The 15,646-nt window shown below is 39.8% G+C and overlaps 1 protein-coding gene and 1 pseudogene across 3 annotated transcripts in view; one reads left to right on the forward strand and one right to left on the reverse strand.

Annotated features, from left to right (window-relative positions):
• NAA25 (N-alpha-acetyltransferase 25, NatB auxiliary subunit) overlaps positions 1 to 15,646 on the reverse strand; it is an 85,667-nt gene that overhangs the window by 15,721 nt on the left and 54,300 nt on the right. For both annotated transcript variants that reach the window (XM_015152851.3, XM_015152849.3), the window contains 6 exons: positions 13,399 to 13,579; positions 12,564 to 12,663; positions 7,298 to 7,449; positions 6,648 to 6,773; positions 1,090 to 1,333; positions 557 to 680 (listed from right to left, as the gene is read on the reverse strand). In XM_015152851.3, the coding sequence (XP_015008337.1) occupies positions 557 to 680; positions 1,090 to 1,333; positions 6,648 to 6,773; positions 7,298 to 7,449; positions 12,564 to 12,663; positions 13,399 to 13,579 (927 nt within the window). The remainder of the gene's footprint in view (positions 1 to 556; positions 681 to 1,089; positions 1,334 to 6,647; positions 6,774 to 7,297; positions 7,450 to 12,563; positions 12,664 to 13,398; positions 13,580 to 15,646) is intronic.
• Positions 1,728 to 2,411, forward strand: LOC107001024 (low molecular weight phosphotyrosine protein phosphatase pseudogene; annotated as a pseudogene). Its single transcript, XR_001448218.3, has one exon. The product of XR_001448218.3 is annotated as a low molecular weight phosphotyrosine protein phosphatase pseudogene (transcript).

The following is a 15,646-nucleotide window of genomic DNA, read 5'->3' on the forward strand; positions in this document are numbered from 1 at the left end:
CAAAGTGTCACTCTATCGTCCAGGCTGCACAGTGGTGCTACCTTGGCTCACTGCAACCTTTGCCTCCCAGGTTCAAGCGATTCTCCTGCCTCAGCCACCGGAGTAGCTGAGACTACAGGCACCCCCCACCATGCCTGGCTAATTTTTGTATTTTTAGTAGACAGAGGGTTTTGTCATGCTGGCCAGGCTGGTCTCGAACTCCTGAACTCAGGTGATCCGCCCGCCTCAGCCACACAAAGTGCTGGGATTACAGGCGTGAGCCACTGCGCCCGGCCTACTGCTTCATTTTTAAAATCCAACAGCCTTTCAACAAATGAAGAATTTCTTCAACTTCTGGACCTAAGAAGTGATTTTAAATATGGAATGGACTTAAGCATCTAAAACATTACTTTGTAACCTATGACTGTACCCTCTTGTATACTAAACCAGACATCTCCAGAACAGCTTCCAGCTGCCATATACTCTAAAATTTTCCAAATGTGAGGTTATAGACATTTTATTACGTGTACTACATTTTCTATGACAAACACCCTGTAAACACACAGTGTATACTTACCTAAACCACTGGTATCCAGCTCATAAATATCACTGACAAGATAAAAAGAGCTTATCTGGCACTGAGAACAGCCAGAATTAAAGAATCCACCCATTCTAGTAGGTACAGGACCAAGGAAAGGATACTGGAAAAAAGGGAGAAAAATAATGCTCTTCTAGATCCATCTAAATGCATACAAAATAAGAAAATCAAGTAACTAGTGAATAAAAACCTGTCTCAGCTAAAAGCCACTCATCAGCAAACTAATAAACTGAATCATTACAGTAAAAACAGAACATCTATATAAATTTGTTGCTAGCTATTAAAAACTTACCATCACAAAAAGTTATTTTGCTTTCTCCCTCACTAGTCTGGATATTGAGGAAGCCTCTGCAATTCCCTCTGAGTCTAAAATATTCCTCTTTCTCCTACAGAAGCCATAAACTGGGACAAAACAATTCCTTACTACTCACTCACCCCAAACGCCTGTTTATAAAACAGTCATAAATATAATTATTGCAACTTTGATGGTAAATTATATATATTGATGGTACCTGAATATCCTTCTCAATAAATCGCTTTCCTGTCTCCAGGGCTGCCTCCAGCTGTTGAAGGAGCAAACGAAGAATATCAATCCGGGAGGATACCCCATTCTCGGCAGTCTTCTCCGAGTTCTTTGGCTCCACAGGGTGGTTGAGACTTGGAAGTCCACTGATCAGCCTCAATGTTAAGGATCGGATTCTTAACCACAAGGTCTCCTCCTCTAAGGAAAGTTTCTTATGTTCTTCAGAAACGTCCCTTAAACAGAAACATCCCCAAATTATCTAACTTATTCAATTCATTGCTTTCAAATCTTTTTTTTTTTTTTGAGACGGAGTCTTGCTCTGTCACCCAAGCTGGAGTGCAGTGGCACCATCTCAGCTCACTGTAAGCTCTGCCTCCTGGGTTCACGCCATTCTCCTGCCTCAGCCTCCCGAGTAGCTGGGACTACAGGCGCCCGCCACCACGCCCGGCTAGTTTTTTTTTTGTATTTTTAGTAGAGACTTCCAACAGCTTGGAAGTTTCACCGTGTTAGCCAGGATGGTCTTGATCTCCTGACCTCGTGATCTGCCCGCTTCGGCCTCCCAAAGTGCTGGGATTACAGGCGTGAGCCACCGCACCTGGCCTCAAATCTTTTAAAAGTTAACTTTCGGGAAAGATGGCGGAACAGGCTACCAAGTCCGTGCTGTTTGTGTGTCTGGGTAACATTTGTCGATCACCCATTGCAGAAGCAGTTTTCAGGAAACTTGTAACTGATCAAAACATCTCAGAGAATTGGAGGGTAGACAGCGCGGCGACTTCCGGGTATGAGATAGGGAACGCCCCTGACTACCGAGGGCAGAACTGCATGAAGAGGCACGGCATCCCCATGAGCCACGTTGCCCGGCAGATTACCAAAGAAGATTTTACCACGTTTGATTATATACTATGTATGGATGAAAGCAATCTGAGAGATTTGAATAGAAAAAGTAATCAAGTTAAAACCTGCAAAGCTAAAATTGAACTACTTGGGAGCTATGATCCACAAAAACAACTTATTATTGAAGATCCCTATCATGGGAATGACTGACTTTGAGACGGTGTACCAGCAATGTGTCAGGTGCTGCAGAGCGTTCTTGGAGAAGGCCGACTGAGGCAGGTTCATGCCCTGCTGTGGCCAGCCTGACTAGACCCCACCCTGAGGTCCTGCATTCTCAGTCAGTGTGTAATCATGTTCCAGAGCCCAAATGCCCAGCTCTTTGTTCAGCTGACTTACTGTTTCTTACCTTAAAAAATATTGTAGATGGAAATCAGTTATGTTTGGCAGAAGAATCAATAAAATTATTTGATTCTGACAGTTTATGGGGTATATTAAGCATTCTTAGACTACTTGAACATCTCACTTTGCCCCAATTACAAAAATAGTAGAACAAGCAACATAAAACATAATGAAGGAAAACCTCACTTGAAGGCCCAGGTCAGCATCTAAGCCCGCTGAGACTTAGATAGTCAAGTCTACCTCTTCAGTAGGTTTGTGTGGATGGCCTGATGGAGTGCAGGTGCCCTCTGCTCCCTGTGCTACCTCTCTCTTCCCCAGGGCCTTTTATGGATTGACAGTAGTCCTCTCCATAGGAGCTCACAGTCTAGATTAGAAGTGTTTTAATTTACACACACCCATAGTGCACACTTGTATATTGAAAAGATAGGGAAGAGAGAAACATTTATGGAAACAGTAGTTAGCACCTTCAATACTTCATGATTTTTGTCGAGTTTACTTCATGAGGAGGTCAGCTCATTTGCTCCCATCTGAACCACTTTGCCTCTGCAACTTAATTATATCCAGAAAGAAGGACGCTTGTATGCTAGTCTTAACTATGGTCAGTTGAGGAATATGACACTTTTTATATGCACATGTAACCCAAATGTCCAATATAAATTGGCTTATTTTTAAAAATAATTTTAAAAGTTGGGAAACGCTTTATTATTTGGCATGCTTAAATATTAAGTATTCTTCATCAGCATTTAATAAATGTATAGGCAGATATAGGTAATTTCTGTGTATTTTGAGATAATGTTGAAATCATGAATATTTCAAAATAAACTGGGGAGTTATAAAAATACAACTAGAGATATAAAAAATAAATAAATAAAATAAAATAAAAGTTAACTTTCACCAGTTAAGATGCTTTGAATGGTTCCGGCTTTCATTTACTAGCTGAATGACCTAAGACAAGCCAAAATGTTCTCAAACACCATTTCACTATCAATAAAATGGGAATGATAACCTATTCAACAGGTCATTTTCGGCCGGGCACGGTGGCTCACGCCTGATATCCCAGCACTTTGGGAGGCCGAAGTGGGCGCATCACAAGGTCAGGAGATCGAGACCATCCTGGCTAATAAGGTGAAACGCCGTCTCTACTAAAAATACAAAAACATTAGCTGGGCATGGTGGCAGGCACCTATAGTCCCAGCTACTCGGGAGGCTGAGACAGGAGAATGACGTGAACCAGGGAGGAGGAGCTTGCAGTAAGCCGAGATTGCACCACTGCATTCCAGCCTGGGCGACAGAGACTCCATCTCAAAAAAAAAAGAGGTCATTTTCCCTATAAATGACACTTTGTTCTCTGATTATAAAAATAATACATGAGGACAGGAGTGGTGGCTCACACCTGTAATCCCAGCACTTTGGGAAGCTGAGGTAAGGGATCGCTTGAGGCCAGGAGTAGGAGAACAGCCTGGTAAACATAGCAAGACCCAGTCTCTACAAAAAAAAATACAAAAAATTAGCTGGACGTGGTGGCACACACCTATAGTCCCAGATACTAGGGAGGCTGAGATTGGAGGATTGCTTGAGCCCAGGAGTTCAAGGCTGCAGTGGGATATGGTCACGCCACTGTACTCCAGCCTGGGTAAGATCCTGTCTCTAATAAAAATAATAATACATGATATAAAAAATTCAAATGACAGAAAAATGTAAAAGGTAGAAAAGCTGCCCTGATAACCAATACCCACAGTATTATCAAGTTTGGTATAGATCTTTTTAGACTTTTGTAATGCGGATGTATAAAAATCTAACTAAAAATAGGGGCTGTGGCCGGGCGCAGTGGCTAATACCTGTAATCCCAGCACTTTGGGAGGCTGAGGCAGGCAGATCATGAGGTCAGGAGATCGAGATCATCCTGGCTAACAGGGTAAAACCCCATCTCTATTAAAAATACAAAAAAAATTAGGCGGCTGTGGTGGCACACGCCTGTAGTCCCAGCTGAAGCTAAGGCAGGAGAATTGCTTGAGCCCAGGAAGTGGAGGCTGCAGTGAGCCGAGACTGCGCCACCGCAGTCCAGTCTGGATGACAGAGTAAGACTCTGTCTCCCCCACCAAAAAAAAAAAAAAAAATTGGGGCTGGGTGAGATAGCTTACACCTTTAATTCCAGCACTTTGGGAGGCTCAGATCGGGGGACTGCCTGAGGTGAGGAGTTTGAGAACAGCCTGGTCAACATGGCAAAACCTCGTCTCTACTAAAAATACAAAAATTAGCCAGGCATGGTGGTGGGGACCGGTAATCCCAGCTACCTGGGAGGCTGAGGCAGGAGAATTGCTTGAACCCAGGAGGTGGGGGTTGCAGTGAGCCGAGATCACGCCACTGCACTCTAGCCTGGGCAACAGAAAAAGACTAGGACTCAAAAATAAAAAGCAACTAAAAATAATACTTATACAACTTAATAATTTTAAACAAATTGGTTACAGTACGCAACAGGCTCTATCTAAAAAAACAAGTAACTAAAAATAGTATGTATACAACTTAATTTTAAACAAACTGGTTAGAGTATTTACACTATTTTGCAAACTTCATCTTTTTATGACTGTGTGCAGAAAAGAGTTAACATAGCAGGCCTATAGCTATTATCATTAGAAGGGCCTACTTGCAAGGTTGGCCCTTGGCTGATGTCTGGGAACTCTGCACTCCAACAGTTCCCTAAAATAAGAGTGGCTCGCTGTGCCTAAACTGTTTATATAAACCATGTTGTTTATGGTGAATACCTGCTTTCTTTCCACTCAGGATAGACAGAGTGTACCTACATAACAATGAAACCTTAAGCACCAAGTCTCTACTGGGTTTCCCTAGGCAGGAACATTCCACCTGTGTTGCTGCATTTTTCCCTGCTAGAGAAAGGAGCATACTCAGTGTTTCCCCTCAGAGGAGGGAGAAAACACTGGAAGTCTGAATTCTCCAGACTCTGCCTGTTCCTTTTTCCCTTCCAGATTCTGTCATGTGTCCTTTCATTATAATAAGCCTTAGCCGTTGAGTGCAACTATGTGCTCAGCCCTGTGAGTCCTTCTGGGACTCAAAAATTCTAAATCACTGAATGTGGCCTTGGCAACCCACAAATCACAGAATGTTCAGAACCACCTCATATACACATCTTAGCATGTTTCTGCATTTATTTCCTTAGGTTCTATTTTCCTACAAGCAGATCTGCCAAATTAAATGGTGTGTGGCGTTTTAAATCTTGGTAGAGATCACTACAATCCCCTATAGGAAGACTGTATAAAATTTATCCCTGTGTAAATGCATAATAAGTATTTTCCACACAGTCTTGCTGACCACAAGTATTCATCTTTTTTTGCTAGAAACAAAATCTTTATTGCTGTAAGATGTGTTTCTTTGAACTTCTTGTTAAGCCCTTTGCCCAATTTCTTGTTTTCTTATTGACTATTAAGAGTTCTCTCTACATATGAAGGATATTTATATGAAGAAATTTACTACAAACCTTTAGAACTTAACAAATTTATTATTTCTATTTACAGAAGTTAAATTCTTTATGTTTCCAGATTTGGTATAATGCTAAGAAAGGCTTTCCTCGCCTATTTAAAAATATTTTCTATATTTTCTTCTACAATTTCTAAGGAATCTAAAATTTAGCATATAGTCTTTAATCCGTCTGGAATTCTCATATATGCTGTAAAGTTGATCTAACTTTTAGATTAACCGGCAATCCCAGCATAGGGGTGAGCTACACTTTCTTCATTTGGCTTACCTATATTTTCTATCACTACAACAAACACATTATTTTATATTTGTGTAAAGTGCAGTTTGTTTTTTTTAACTTTAGATTCATCCTAATTCTTTTTTTTTTTTTTTTTTGAGATGGAGTTTTGCTCTTGTTGCCCAGGCTGGAGTGCAATGGTGCGACCTTGGCTCACTGCAACCTCCGGTCCCTGGGTTCAAGCAATTCTCCTGCCTCAGCCTCCTGAATAGCTGGGATTACAGGCACATGCCACCATGTCCAACTAATTTTTGTATTTTTAGTAGAGACAGGGTTTCACCACGTTGGCCAGGCTGGTCTTGAACTCCAGACCTCAAGTGATCCACCCGCCTCAGCCTCCCAAAGTGCTGTGATTATCGGCCTGAGCTACCACGCCTGGCCCATCTTAATTCTTTAAAAATAAATTGCTTCACCCAGGAGTTCAAAGCTGCAGTGAGCTATGATTTTGGTCTCTTTAAAGGCCTTGTCTCTTTTAAAAAAAAAAAAAAAAAAAAAAAAGAAAGAAAAAAAACTTTAAAAATTGCTTGGGGTTAAATTCCAGTTACCTGTCTTTTGGATCCCAGCTGAAAAAAACATTTAAGTCTCTGTTGTCTCGTAAATCTTCCCATGGAATGTCATCTTCTTCTGGCCTAAGGTTCATTGACTTTATACTTTCTGCTAAACTGGTTGATCTGTGATTAAAAAAAAAAAAAAAAAAAAAAAAAAAAAAAAAATTCATGTATTATTTTAATAGTAAAATAGCCAGAAAATATTATTAATCAGGACTTCCTGTTTTACTAGACAGGAAGGGAAAGAGGAAGGAAGGGCTCATATAGGGTGAAATAGAACCAAGCACAGATCAAACTGGCTTGCTACATGGCAAGAAAAAGGCTTCTGGAAGCCCACACAAAACAAAGGGGATCAGCATTAATTCCTGAAATCTCTTGATTTGTAGGGAAGGAGGAACCTTTGTAAGCACAATAGGGACCAGGTGTTGATGACCATGACCTAAATGGCTTCCGTAATGGTCCCAAGATGTTGCTGGCAGTATTCTATCATTTCCCATGACATGTACCAAGTTCTGTTTCCCCACTGTCTGTCTCCCTTTTTTTCCCCATATTTTACCTTAAGCCTGCTAATAACACCCATGAGCCCATTAACGGCTCTTAACTGATCTAATCCCTTAGCTCCTTTAGAGCTCTCATGCAATACTTACATATTTGCTTCAAGTAGAAGGTCTAACAGCATCCGTTCAGTACGGACTTGTGCAAAATGAAGAGAATTATTCAGCCTGTTCCTAAAAGCGATAAACTCTGGGATCTTCTCAAATGCACCATATTTGTAAGCTTGAATAATATATTCTGAGGTCTGAGAAGGAAAGATATCACCTTGGTATAAATAGTTCACAAGTCAGGCAATGTAAGCAAACCTTGCCAGTCAAAACAAAACACTCAAACTAAAATTAAGTTTTAAATCTAATCTTTAAAGGTCTTGGTCACCAAGTAGAGTATTAGCTTTTTAAAATGTTGTTTTTCTTCCTTCTTATACTTTAGACAAATGTCTCCTTTACTAATATTACTAATTGTAATAACCAGCTTCTGCCATCATCACATAAGCCTTCTCTTGGCAATCATGTCTTTCAATTCAATAGGAACTGAGGTTTTGTTTTGCCGCATCAGTCAAAAATTTGGTTAGTGCCATTCTGGAAGGGATGTTACCCCATGTTTTTCTGCATCTAAGATAAACTGTGTTTCATACAAAGGTTCCAAAAGCACCAGAATAATAGAACCACCTGCCCCCCCAGCCCAAATAAAAACCACTCTCCTTCAGAAAAAGACAGGTTACTCCTTGGTTTTGCTTATTTCTGAATACTGTATTAGAAACACAGGGCATATAAGCATTACGTCAGGATAGAAGACACCAAACAAAAGACCTATAAAAATTCATGTCATAATGTATTCTGAGGACAAAGACTTCAAGAACCAAGTTTCTTGTCCATCTACATTACATAAGACCTCTGCTGGAAATTTCCTTAAACAAGTATGTGAAGGGAACATTCACCATATGTGCTTTAATTGTAGATTAATACATATACAGAGATTAAACATTACAGAACAGAGGCAAGATAAAGAATTCTAAGCAGAAATTCTGGCACAATAGAAGAAAATCTCAGGGAAGAACATTTCATGGGTGTGGGTCTATGCCATCAGGATCAGAAGATAGGAGATTACCCCTTTAGACCAAGGAAACTATTATGCTCAAAGCTGATGTCTGCCCCAAAAAAAGATCCTTTCTAGAAAAAACAGTCTTTTTACACAGCCTCAGTTAATCAGCTCTGCCCCCATCTCCATTACGTCTGAATAATTTGCCCAGTAGGAAAATAGGCCAATAGTCAACAACATACCCTCTGATATACAGCCTTGCAGGGTTCATTTCAGGCCGCGGGATTGCGCCACGGGCGCTAATTCAACTGCATTCGATGCGGCTTTTAAACCCCCATGGGACACCTCGGCGAGCTGTTTGCCTGCAGTATCTGGAGAAATTAAAGACGGACGGACACAAGAAAATTAAAAAGATTACTTGTGATCCTGCAGGTTTCAAGAAGGACTACCTGAAAAAGTTCGAGTATACCTTCTAGCTTGATTAAAGGACAGTGATACACCCTATCAAGAGGAGGCCAGGATACTCTAAACACATGTGCCTATCGTATGGCCCCTTGGCTTAGAAAACACAGCAAGGTTTACTATCAGCTCTTGTAATAGGAAATTACAGCTGGGGCGGGGAAAAAAAAACAGCTGGTTAGGAACACATGATTCAGCAATTAATCAAAAAGAAAATATGACTTTAGTAATTCCAATCAAAGTTATAATTATAGTTCCAAAGTAAGTTATGATTTAAGGAGGCAACCCAGCCTTACCAAGTGTAGAGGCAGTTTTAATTTCTAAGTGGTCCGTGGAACACCACTTTATTTAAAAAAAAAAAAAAAAAAAAAAGCAATGGCTTTTCAAAGAGAAAAATAAGGGGTAACGAAGAGAGTATAGTCTTTAACAAACTAAGAAGGTAGTCACAGTTCTCTGGCTTATCTTTTTTAGATAGTCCTTCTGTAACACTGCAGTAAAGTACCACTGCAGAGCTAGACAAGGGCCTGGGATGCAACCAGTAGGACCAAGGCTATGGAAGTAGTACTATGTGAAGAAACAACCCCGCACTGGAACTGCAGGCAAAACTGAAAGCCACAGGCACTTTAAAGACTTTTGAATATCAAAGTATGTTGTCCGTACCTATTTCTACTAATTTACGCACCAATGAGGCTATTTAGATCCCGAATGGATTCCTGAAATGAACCCTGGTCACTGTAAAAATTAGTGAAATATATGGACATAAAACCCCTGAATAATGATCTTTGTGAATACTTAAAATAGAGATTTGATTTTCTTTACTTTTTTTTTTTTGAGACAGAGTCTCACTCTGTCACCCAAGAGTGACAGCTGGAGTGCAGTGGCATGATCTCAGCTCACTGTGACCTCCACCTCCCAGATTCAAGCAAGTCTCCTGACTCAGCCTCCCAAGTAGCTGGAATTACAGGCATTTGCCAACACACCCAGCTAATTTTTGTGTAAAATAGAGATTTTAAAGTGAAATTTTAAAGAAGTAAAAACACATAAGTGACTTTTGAAGATAGAAAATCTAGTGCTCATTCTCATATTTTTTTAAAAATCTATTCCAAAGTAAGATGACAACAGAAAATAACCTTTCTAGAAAGAAAATCCCTGTGCAGACCTTCCAAATACAACTTTCAATCCCATAGCACAAAATGTTACTAAGCAGAACACCAGATTTTCCATTTAAGTAAAAGTGTTCTGTCAAAGAGCTAGGTGGGAATTGAAATGCATCAGTCACCCAAGGAAAAAGCATCCGGGGATCCCAAAAACTACCAAGAATAGAAGACGCAGAGTACAGAACTCTGGATTTGAACAGAGATATTTCTAATACTCTAAGCACAAGGTTGAACACACACAGTAAGACACTACAATCATAATCTTTCTTAGCCTTAGATTTCTTTAGGAAACAGCTCACATCACAGTCTCTATCTGGCACTCAACATTAAGGTCAAGCTACATGTTCCTAGCTGTACTGTGTTTTTCTTTTTTGGTCGGGGGGCAGAGTCTCTCTCTGGTCACCCAGGCTGGAGTATAATGGTACAATATCAGCTCACTGCAACCTCCACCTCCCAGATCAAGCAATTCTCCTGCCTCAGCCTGCCGAGTAGCTGGGATTACAGGCACCTGCCACTATGCCCGGCTAATTTTTGTATTTTTAGTAGAGACGGGGTTTCACCACGTTGGCCAGGCTGGTCTTGAACTCCTGACCTCAGGTGATCCACCTGCCTCAGCCTCCCAGTGCTTGGATTACAGGTGTGAGCCACTGTGCCCAGCCTGTACCATATTTTTCTTTTGCCTCTAGGACTCCTCAAGATTTTCTCCTTTCAGCAGATTAAATAAGCTCCATCTTCTTAGCAGTAATCAAAATATATTTGAAGTGTCTTAGTCTCTGATCAATAAAATGCTATGATTTTATCAGGTTCAACATCACATACATTCAGATGAATTAGTCACTTTTGCCACACACAACCATCAGCAAAACATCAAACAAAGATACAAAAAAAAAACACTGAGGATGACACATCCCCTCAAATTGCTCCCAGGGGTCTCCTTTGCCTATATTATAATACTTCTGTAATTTTATTTTTAGAGTTTTCTTTCAAAAAAACTCTTCAGACACAGTATTTGTGGGAAAAAAAAATTAAAGCCTAAGTCTGATGTATATAAAGTAATGTGTCTTTATTGACCACATCTTCATGAGTAATACAGTTCTTCTAGAATGCTGGATGATTGAAAGCTAGAGGAAAAGCCACCGGGCTGGAATGAATCCCTTATTTGCTCCCACTACCTCAAAGCTATTTGAGAAACAAACCTTTGAAAAGGAATCTTCAGTAAATCAAATGTTTCTTTAATCTCTCTTATAAATACAGAAATGAGGGGATAAATGAGATGAGGAAACCAATCCTATTTTTTTTTTTAATGAAACTTCTTGAAAACAGGAGGTCAAGTACAGATACTTGAATACACAATGAAAATTCATAGGTTTATAGTTCATCCATGCTAGATTTTAGAAACCCAACATCCTAGAGATGACCTTCTGACCACTAAGCCAGGCCAGCACACCTTCTGAGCAACATGCTCAGATACTAATACTCATTTTCTTCTCTCCCTGATCAGAGGCGTGCCACAAAATGAGGTCTGAACGGAGATACCAATCACTGGGAGGGGGTAGGGGGACCACTTTGGGGAGGGGATACAGGACTAAGAACCAACTGATGGTACACAGCTCATTATCTAAGCACAAGAGGCTGCTTTCCATCTGCTCCGAGCTGTCCTTTTGCTACTCCAGCCCTCTAGGCCATTCCCTGAAACTTGTCAGAACGTAATTATCATAAACTGAGAACAAACCTATATCCCATGTTCAGAAATGCTTCTATTTAATACAACATACCCTTAAAGAATTAGATGGAAGATAGATTAGTTAACCTGTTATACTAAAACGAAAGGGTTTAAAAAAAATCCTCATGAGTGTTTGCCAAGAAGAACCCCAGAAACTAGCTTCCTTGCTAGTTCCTTAATTGCTGGTAGACCATGAGAATGGAAGGCTATGGGCAGATAGCTGGCACAGCCAACTTCAAGCGATGAGGCCTAGAAGTCTGTGAAAACCAAGTAGGCAGTGACCACCCTGGAGACATTCCTTTTCTCCACATTCATTGTTGGGCAGTTTTTCACAATTGGTCGACTGAGTACAGACCATATGGTTTTCCTACAAAAACTTCTGCTTAACCAACAAGTAGAGCCCAAGTCTGCTTGCAGTGAAAAATATGGTGCAAATCCCATCCTTTCATTATGGCACAGAGAAGCTCTATTTTATTTATTTCTACTTTAAAAAACATATCATTCACCTAAGTTTCTTGGAATGCCTTTTAATTTTCTAAGAAAATACAAGTACATTCACTGTTGGCAAACAGCACAATGGACATACATTTCAGAGTTAAATAAAAGTAACGGAGAGCAGCTGCTACTGCAGAATGTTAAATGGCATCCCAGGCTATGAATGCTTATGGGCTGTTTCTTTTACCCTTGGAAAAGTCTCTTAGAGATCAAAAGACAGGTCTAAGATGAATAACACTTCCCATTCACTAAATACCAGTTTTAAATGCAACTTTCCAAAGAATCTATCAAACACACCCATTCTAACAAACACAAATAACTCTCTACCTCTCCCTACCAGCCTTGGACAGTAAGCTGTGGTCTAATGGCACTTGCTAGTTCAGCATAGTGCACCTTAACACGTGTACTTGTGACATGAGGTGACGCACTCCTCAACAGTGTGCAGTCAGCAGGCAAGATCACGTTAAGAAATAGTTTTTCACTTACATCTTTCTGGTTGGAGTGAAAAAACCTGAGTGCGAAGTTACAGGATTGGGATGCAGCAGCATACTGACCTAGAGATTCAGCATATCGGGTCAAAAGATAACTAGATCAGAAGGAAAGAAGGGAAAAAAAAAGACATGTTATACTTACTTACCTACCTCAAGTAACAAATATTACGCTTCAAATTACTTGGCAAAAAAATAGTTAGGCATAAGAAAACACTAAAACATACACCCACAGAAATGATCTAATTCACAAGTTAAAATTTTTAAAAAAGCAAAAAGTTAACTCAGTTTTGTGGGAGACGTAAAGTTCTATACTAGGCTTTCTTACACTCTGATGATTAATGGCACATAAAAGGTCTAAGAGAACATAATGCTGTCTTCCTAAAACAGCACCATAGACAACAGAGAAAATGCCATTAAGTGATAATAGCATAATAATAAAGAGTAGTCTAAATACAAATCCAAAATACAAATTCAAACTTTGTTGAGGTCAATAAAGTACAAGTGTCAACTTCAACTGCAAAGCGGAAATGAACACTTCAAAATAATGTGTGCTAAGAATAAGGGTTCAAAGTGTATGTGTGTGTGTGTATATATATATGTTTGCTATCTCTGAGGAAAACTCTCTTACATTTCTAAATTGTGCAAATTTTCAAATTACTACAAAATGCTGGGAGATATAAAAATCTTTCTGCTTTGCAATGAATCATAACAGATTATTATTTAATCAAAAAGGCTTAATGTCAGGATCAACTTTAAAATCTAACTTAGAGTCCTGTATACCCCACACTGGTGTAGCTGGCTGCTCATTATTCAGAGTATATACTACCAACCCAATGGTATCATGCTGGATATGCTTAGCATCAAGGCTGGAGTAAAGATCCACCACTGGTTCAAATGCACCCAGCATACAGTAGATTCGAACAAGCAGCAATTTGAACTGAGCATTGGAAGGGCTATGGGTTAATCCCTCTTCCAGCAAAGTCAGGGCCTGCCACACAGCAGTCTCATCACCTAGAACCAAAATACAATATTATCCACTGATCTTGACAGCAAATGAAAGCTTCCCAAAAACAAAAAACAAAACCTTATTGACATCATCACCCCCACTCTATAAATGAAGTTAAATGACAGAGAACAAATTTTAGATATACATCTATAACCAAAATAGAGAATTTCGCCTAAATAGAGAGTCCCTTAATAGTTAAGTCTATTCTTAAACATGCCCACGGCAAAAATGATGCAGATTTTAAGTGGCCAGGTCTTATGGGGGGAAGTTACAGAATCTCAGATTCTGGGAAGACATGGACTTTGAAGGAAAACTGGAGCTCAGCATCTTGACCCTGCAGGATTTCCTTTATGAAACCCCAGACAGATGTTCTCTATAGACATCATTTTTCTTCCATATGTAACTCTACTAACAGAATGGCAAATAGGATGTTTGAAAATATTTACTCATTAATAATCAAACTAAAATTTTTTTTTTTTTGGTCTATGAAATTTCAAAAGGTACATGTATCTGTAGGCTTCAAGGTTAAGTAACTTATTCTTTAGGATCCATCTAAAGAAAATACTATGAAATACAGATAAAGCTTTATATATAAAAATAGTTATCGTACTATCTAGTGATATAATGATGGGAGACTGATTAGGTAAATTATGGTAACTTCCACACATGGAAACATCATATAACTACTTGACAGTAATGAAGACTTTTTAATTACAAAGGAAAATGTTTGTGCAATAATGTTCAGTAAAACACACAGAGAGAGAGAAAATTCAAGTTAGTACAAAGAGTTGATCTCAACTCTTAAAATATGCACAAAGAGAGAGAGAAGAAAAACACAAAAAAAATGTTAGCTGGACATGGTGGCTCATGCCTATATTCCCAGCACTTTGGGAAGCTGAGGTGGGAGGATCACTTGAGCCCACAAGTTTGAGACCAGCCTGAACAACATAGCTAGACCTCGTCTCTACTAAAAACATTTTTTAAAAAATTAGCCAGATGTGGTGGTGCACACTGCCTATGGTTCCAGCTACTCAGGAGGCTGAGGTTGGGAGGACTGCTTCACCCTAGGAGGTTGAGGCTGCAATGAGCTGTTATCATGCCACTGCACTCCAACCTTGGCAGCAGAGTGCAACTTTGTCTCAAGAATAGAAAAGAAAAAAAGAAAAAAATGCAAAAGTGATAGAGTGCTTTTGAGGTCCAAAAAGGTGAGATTTTAAGTAAACTGCTTTCCAAAATTTTAACAAGCTACTTTTACAGTCAGTAACAACAGCAAAAATGAAAGCACCATACAGTAAGATTTTAAGGTAATATTCTATATGCTGTTTTCCAAAAGAAAAGAAAGATAGGCCGGGCACAGTAGCTCATGCCTGTAATCCCAGCAGTTTGGGAGGACAAGGCAGGGAGATGGCTTGAGCCCAGGAGTTTCAAACCAGCCTGGGAAACATGGCAAAACCCCATCTCTACAAAAAATACAAAAACTGGCTGGGCGCAGTGGCTCACACCTGTAATCCCAGGACTCTAGGAGGCCAGGGAAGCGGATCACCTCAGGTCAGGAATTCGAGACCAGCCTGGCCAACATGGTAAAACCTCTTCTCTACTAAAAATACAAAAATTAGCCAGGCGTGGTGGATAATTCCAACTACTCAGGAGGCTGAGGCAGGAGAACTGATGGAACCCAGGAGACACAGGTTGCAGTGAGCCGAGATCACACCACAGCACTCCAGCCTGGGTGACAGAGTAAGACTCCATCTCAAAATAAAAATAAAATTTAATAATAAATAAAAAATAATTTTAAAAACATTTAAAATTAACTAACTAAATAAATAATACAAAAACTAGTCAGGCATGGTGGCATGTGCCTATACTCCCAGTTACCCAGGAGGCTGAAGTGGGAGGATCCCTTGAGCCCAGGAGGTTGAGGCTACAGAGCGCTACTACGGTGCCACTGCACTCCAGCCTGGATTACAGTGTGAAACTCTGTCTCAAAAAAAAAGCCTTTCAGAAAAAAATATTCGAGAACATCAACTTCCTGAAGCACTCAATCCTTTTGAATTCAAATGAATCTCTTTAAA

Source organism: Macaca mulatta, chromosome 11 (assembly GCF_049350105.2).
Source record: "Macaca mulatta isolate MMU2019108-1 chromosome 11, T2T-MMU8v2.0, whole genome shotgun sequence".
NCBI classification, from domain to species: Eukaryota; Metazoa; Chordata; class Mammalia; order Primates; family Cercopithecidae; genus Macaca; species Macaca mulatta.